Genomic DNA, 6,000 nt, shown 5'->3' on the forward strand with positions numbered 1-6,000 from the left:
ATATCAAATGATAAAACCCACCATCACGAATAAAACGTAAAACTAAAGCTGGTATTGAGGCATTGTCGCCCAACACCGAAGCCAGGGTGCTGGGAAAGCAAAAAGTCCGCCGCAGAGCGGCTAAAAGTGGGCAGTCCAGCAAGAGGTGGACGACTGTAATTCCGGAGCCACAGTGACACTGATGTGGGTCCTCGCAACGGAAGAGGTAACCATGAGTGAGCCACGTATGGTCAATGCGAAGCTGACGAATGACAACTGATTCCCTGCGAGAAGCCTGCTGGGAAGACTTCCACACATTCGCCGTCTCCTAAATGACACGCAATTTATTGTGCATACTGTTATGCCACCGTCTCCCAAAGCCGAGGAACCTTGCACCGTAAGACAAAATACAGGTCAGTTTCAGAGATGCCCATTGCCAGGAGCGGTTTCCATGTAGCCTGTTTGGCCAGCCCATCATCAAGTTCGTTGCCTGGGATTCCGATGTGTCCTAGGGTCCAGACAAACAACAATGAACGACTGGACCGTTCCAGGGCAGAGATGGACTCCTGGATGTTCGCTACCAAAGGATGTCGAGGGTAGCACTGCTCGATAGTTTGTAAGCTGCTCAGGGAGTCAGAACAGAGGAGAAACGAGTCACCATAACAGGGAAGGATGTATGGCCCCAAGCTCTGCAGTGAATACACTCCAGCTAAAGGGCAAGGAATGCTGGTCAATATGGCGTCTGTATAAATAGGTGAAGCCAGCATTACCATCAGCCATCGAGCCCAGGAACACGTCAAGAATCGAGACGAAGAGACAGTGGAGAGCGGCAGGAGTAACTGAGTCCTTAGGGTCATGCGAAAGGCTCAAATGAATCTGCGGTGTAGGTGTACACCATGGAGGCGTATGCAGAAAGACCTGTATGGGAGGTGGTAAAGGGAAGGACTCTAGTTCAGACAAAAGGCATCCAACATTAAAATCAATAGTTATCCATGGCCTGGGCCGCTGATGCGGGAGATCAACTGCCACAGGTGGAAAAAGACAGTAATTCAGATACTCAGGAAAACTATGAGTGTGTGCAACTTAACTGGCGAGCAGTTGTTCACGTAGGAACTGCAATGGAGGGACTCCAGCCTCCACCAGAACACTGGTCACCAGACTCTTTCTAAAAGCTCACATAGCTTGTCCGCTTAGAGACTGGTCTCTGCAGTTGACACAGATGGGAGATGGGGCACATAGAGTATTGGGATGCGATGGACGTTCACAATCTCGACAGGTGGGGCTAGAAGTAGAGCAGGAAAACGTATAGCTGAACTTCCACCACTTAAAGCATCGCATCGGGGGAGGGATATATGGCTTGACGTCACAGCGGTAGACCATCACCTTGACCTCCTCGGGTAGTGTGTCATCATCGAAGGCCAAGATGAAGGCACCAGTGGCAACCTGGTTATCCCTGAGACTCCGACGGACGCGCCGGACGAAATTAACTCCTCGTCGCTCTAAATTGGCGCTCAGCTCGTCGTCTGACTGCAAAAGAAGATCACTGTGGAATGTAATACCCTGGAACATATTTAAGCTCTTATGGGGCGTGATGGTTACAGAAACATCCCTGAACTTGCCACAAGCGAGCAATGCCCTTGACTGGGCAGAATGTGCTGTTTATCAAAACTGACCCAGATCGCATTTTGGACAAGCCCTCCACCTCCCCAAACTTGTCCTCCAAATGCTCCTCAAAAAACTGAGGCTTCATGTTCGTGAAAAATTCCACATCAACTCTCGTACATACGAGGTACTGAGGCGAATAAGTTTCACTGCCATCCTTAGCCTGGCGTTCCTCCCATGTTGTGGCCAGGGAGAGAAACGACTTGGTATCATATTTCTTGGTATTGAAGTTAGACTTTGCCCGCTTAGAGACTGCTTCATTCCCTATCAGGTATCCAACTTTGAACCCATCTTCCTCAAAATATTGGGGAAATTGATATCCTTTCAAATTTCAAAAGAGTTATGGTTTTCCTATCACATCAAGTATATCTTGTTGAAGCTCACTTTCATCAACCCTCCCTCCGTCACCAGTTTTCCCTACTCTCGTCTACAGATTTCTCTACTGAAATTCTGTATTTCCTAGCGACCATTGTCACATTTCTATTACTATGACAAATTATTACTTTTTGTTAGTAATCCAAATTATTGTAATTTTCATGGAACATTTTTGTATGTGTTGTTTCTGGCCAGTGGTAAGGGGAGGGGGGGGGGGTGTGCCTTACGGTTGTAATCTGTTCAGGGTAAGTAAGGAATGAACAAAATGTATCTAACTGTACACATGTTCTATGTGTACAGTTAGTTCACAGGAACACGCGTGAACCGCTCGGTGGATCTATTTCGGAATAAGGTATATAGTGTGTAGCACATCTCTCCAACGTCGCCTTTTTGGGTGGCCGTTAAACTATTTCAGGCGCTTGTTCCACATTCTGTACTACCTGATGGCTGTTTCACACCAGCCTCACCGTATGCAATACATATGTAACATTTGGACATCCTTGTGGGTAGACTTACTAGATTTCGTGGTGACTGTTGGCGAAAGAGACGCCCTGGATCTTGTCCCGCCATGCGCAGTGGAAGGTGCGATGAACCAGTGGAGGATTCAGCCCGGTCTGGAGGCGAAGGTGACGAAGCCACCACAGAGTGTTCCTGGCTTTGCGTCCTGTAGAGTTGATGCGGTGCTGTAGTAGTAGTAGTAGTAGTAGTAGTAGTAGTAGTAATTGTCGTCGTCGTCGTCGAGACCATATCAGAACTCTCAGTGCTTTGATCCGGCCCTTGAGGCGCAGATCTACAGGGGATCGCCACATCGAACTGGTCACTCTGCAATGGCAACAGTAAATTTAAAAATCGCCGCGTGTGTGTGTGCGCGCGCGCGCGCGCGTTTGTGCTGTAACGTTTTCTGGCAGCACGCATCCAAAGCGAAAGTTAAAAGAACATTTCGATGTATAATGCACACTGTAACATATAATTTATATGTATTTCTATTAATTGAATTTCGAAAGGACACTTAATTTTGTGAGGAAGAAGATAATTATGAATTTTGCTATTACAAATGATTATTCAAAGACTGTGAAATACTATCTGTGGTGGAGGATGTGAAAACCGCCACAGAAGAAACGATATGTAATCCAAACTGACGAAGACTGTACAAGAATTAGTTAAGATATAAATAGGCAATATATTGTAATAGAATCACTTGTCTTCTGCACGGACTGAATGGGAGAGGAACCCGTGACGTTGCATTAGGCTCTTACGTAGTCTTCATTTATCATAATTCGATGATCGACGCCATTTGTAGCTGGGATTGTAAAAGGTGTGTAAAGATTAATTGTTTCTGTTAAAATATATTTCTCTAGTAAAATCTGTCACAATTACTGCAGAGTTCGCACCGGACATTACCCATTTTATTTAAGAAATTTCAGCATTTTATTGGATATCGCTGGCGGTGCGGAGCTGTGCCGCGAGCGACCAGTCTGCAACAGCGGCAGATTTAAATATACGATCGCAATAACGACCACATCTAAAAAGTGTACAGGTAGAGGCGAACGAAAACAATAAAGTGTTTCTTTTCACAGTATTCCAGACGCAGAATAAAAAGAGATAGTCAATTTTACCTTGTGCATTCATTCGCAGGTGGATACAAGCTGCAGCTTTTGTAAATTTTCATTAAAAAACGATAAATTCTGAACATATAGTAAAGTGTATTTAAAAGTGAATAATTTTCATGAGAGCTTAGCAATATAAAACAAGAAAACATTTTCATATAATAAAGGTAGTATTATGCTTCAAAGCTAGTCAGGATATATAAAATTAAACAAAAATCCACTGCAACGTGAAAATGTTTGCTAAGTTCCATGGACATTAATATTTTCATTCTTGCACAAACAGCTTTAGTACTTGAATAAAAATAAAGCTTAAATCATTATTTTGGGAATATTCAAAGAAAGTCATTTTTATTAATCTGCAACAAAATATTTCATATGTAAAGTAATAATCACAGATGAATAATTTATTGCAACCTTTCATTTCTCATGTCCATCCATGTATATGTTAAGTTCAATCTCAACGGTTTCCCAGTCAAATTAAACGCAAAAAGCAAAGAAAGTTTAAAACCAGACGGTCAACTCCAGAATAATTAAAACAGACAGAATCGCATTAAAGTGCGTATGTTTGTAAAAAATAAACTTAAGAGTGACTGGAAAGGACACCTGCTGTATGCACACCAGGGGGCATTGTGTACTTTAAGTGTGGAACTTCGTCATGTGCTGGACATTATAGTCAAATGCGTCATTTCTGAACGTAGGTACAGTGTCAGCCATCATCAGCTCAGAGGGTTTCTTCGAGATATGGAGACATACCTTGCCGCTACACCTTCAGTTGATCGGCAGAAATAAGGTTCTTTAGATTCTTGTAACTCGTGAAGAAAGGGCTAGAAATTCCTTACTTCATAGAACCATAATGGATATTAGATGTTGCTTTTCTGGCTGACGTCTCGCTATAGGGGCAATATTTGTTGATAGTACACATGCTTGACCAGCTCAAGGCGTTCCGATTGAAGCTCCGTTTATTTGAGAAGGAGAAAACTGAACTATAACGTTCTTCATTCGCCTTTTAGTCTCTGAATTTAGTTTTCGACTTCTCCTTTGTAAACTATGAACGTATAATTTATCAGCTAATTCATAGTTTCCTGTCATAGTTCCAAGAGGGCACTTCTTACGGAAGAAATTACAGTTGCTCAATGCTTGCGGTCCGCCAAGAATTCCTCTCCTGCGTCAACATTTTCATCTCTCAGTAATATCGAAACCTATGTCCTCAGTTATTTGCTAGACGTATTCCAATTAGTGTCTTTGTCTACAGTTTTCTGTTCCTTCTAGTACCATGGAATCTATTCTCTGGTATCGTAACAGATGTCTTATCGTTCTGTCTCTTCTTATCAGTATTTTCCATTTCTTACATTAGTCGTCGATTTTGCGGAGAACCACATACCTTACCTTATCACTCCACCTAATTTTCAACATTCGTCTGTTACACCGCATCTCAAATGCTTCGATTCTGTTCTTTCCTAAAGTCCATGTTTCACTGCAGTACAATGCTATGCTCGAAACGTACATTGTCAGACATTTCCTTCTCAAATTAAGGCCTATGTTTGATACTAGTAGGCTTCTGTTTGCCTGGAATGAACTTTCCGTCAGTGCTAGTCTGCTTTTCATGATGGGTCTTGAATAAATAATGACTTTTTTTTCTCTGCCAATTTCGGTTGAAAAATGCTAAATTTGTTGTGGGACATCGTGAAATATTTCCGCGTCATTGCCACTAGTTTCATGAAGTATAATGGTATATATGTATCTTCCGAAATGATGTCCGTAACAGAGGTGCGTTCCTACCACAGACCTGTGATCGAGTTTCTTTTGATGCTAAGAGGGGGGGGGGGGGGGGTTATAAGAACGAAGGAAGGGGCGCAGAGGGAAGGGACGAAGGGCGTGGGGTGTGCAGGAGGGAGGGGGGGCAGAAGGAGGAAGAGAGGGGGGGCCAGAAGAAGGAAGAGAGAGGGGGGGCCAGAAGAAGGAAGAGAGAGGGGGGGCCAGAAGAAGGAAGAGAGAGGGGGGGCCAGAAGAAGGAAGAGAGAGGGGGGGCCAGAAGAAGGAAGAGAGAGGGGGGGCCAGAAGAAGGAAGAGAGAGGGGGGGCCAGAAGAAGGAAGAGAGAGGGGGGGCCAGAAGAAGGAAGAGAGAGGGGGGGCCAGAAGAAGGAAGAGAGAGGGGGGGCCAGAAGAAGGAAGAGAGAGGGGGGGCCAGAAGAAGGAAGAGAGAGGGGGGGCCAGAAGAAGGAAGAGAGAGGGGGGGCCAGAAGAAGGAAGAGAGAGGGGGGGCCAGAAGAAGGAAGAGAGAGGGGGGGCCAGAAGAAGGAAGAGAGAGGGGGGGCCAGAAGAAGGAAGAGAGAGGGGGGGCCAGAAGAAGGAAGAGAGAGGGGGGGCCAGAAGAAGG

At 44.6% G+C, this 6,000-nt stretch overlaps 1 protein-coding gene across 1 annotated transcript in view; it reads right to left on the reverse strand.

The window, feature by feature from the left end:
* The window catches only part of LOC124620166 (mucin-5AC-like), a 65,396-nt gene extending 62,633 nt beyond the window's left edge, over window positions 1-2,763 (reverse strand). The window contains exon 1 of the mRNA XM_047146835.1: window positions 2,533-2,763. Coding sequence (XP_047002791.1) covers window positions 2,533-2,763 — 231 coding nt within the window. The remainder of the gene's footprint in view (window positions 1-2,532) is intronic.
* Between the last annotated feature and the right edge of the window lie 3,237 nt (window positions 2,764-6,000).

The sequence above is a fragment of the Schistocerca americana genome, chromosome 6, assembly GCF_021461395.2.
Source record: "Schistocerca americana isolate TAMUIC-IGC-003095 chromosome 6, iqSchAmer2.1, whole genome shotgun sequence".
Lineage (NCBI taxonomy): Eukaryota > Metazoa > Arthropoda > Insecta > Orthoptera > Acrididae > Schistocerca > Schistocerca americana.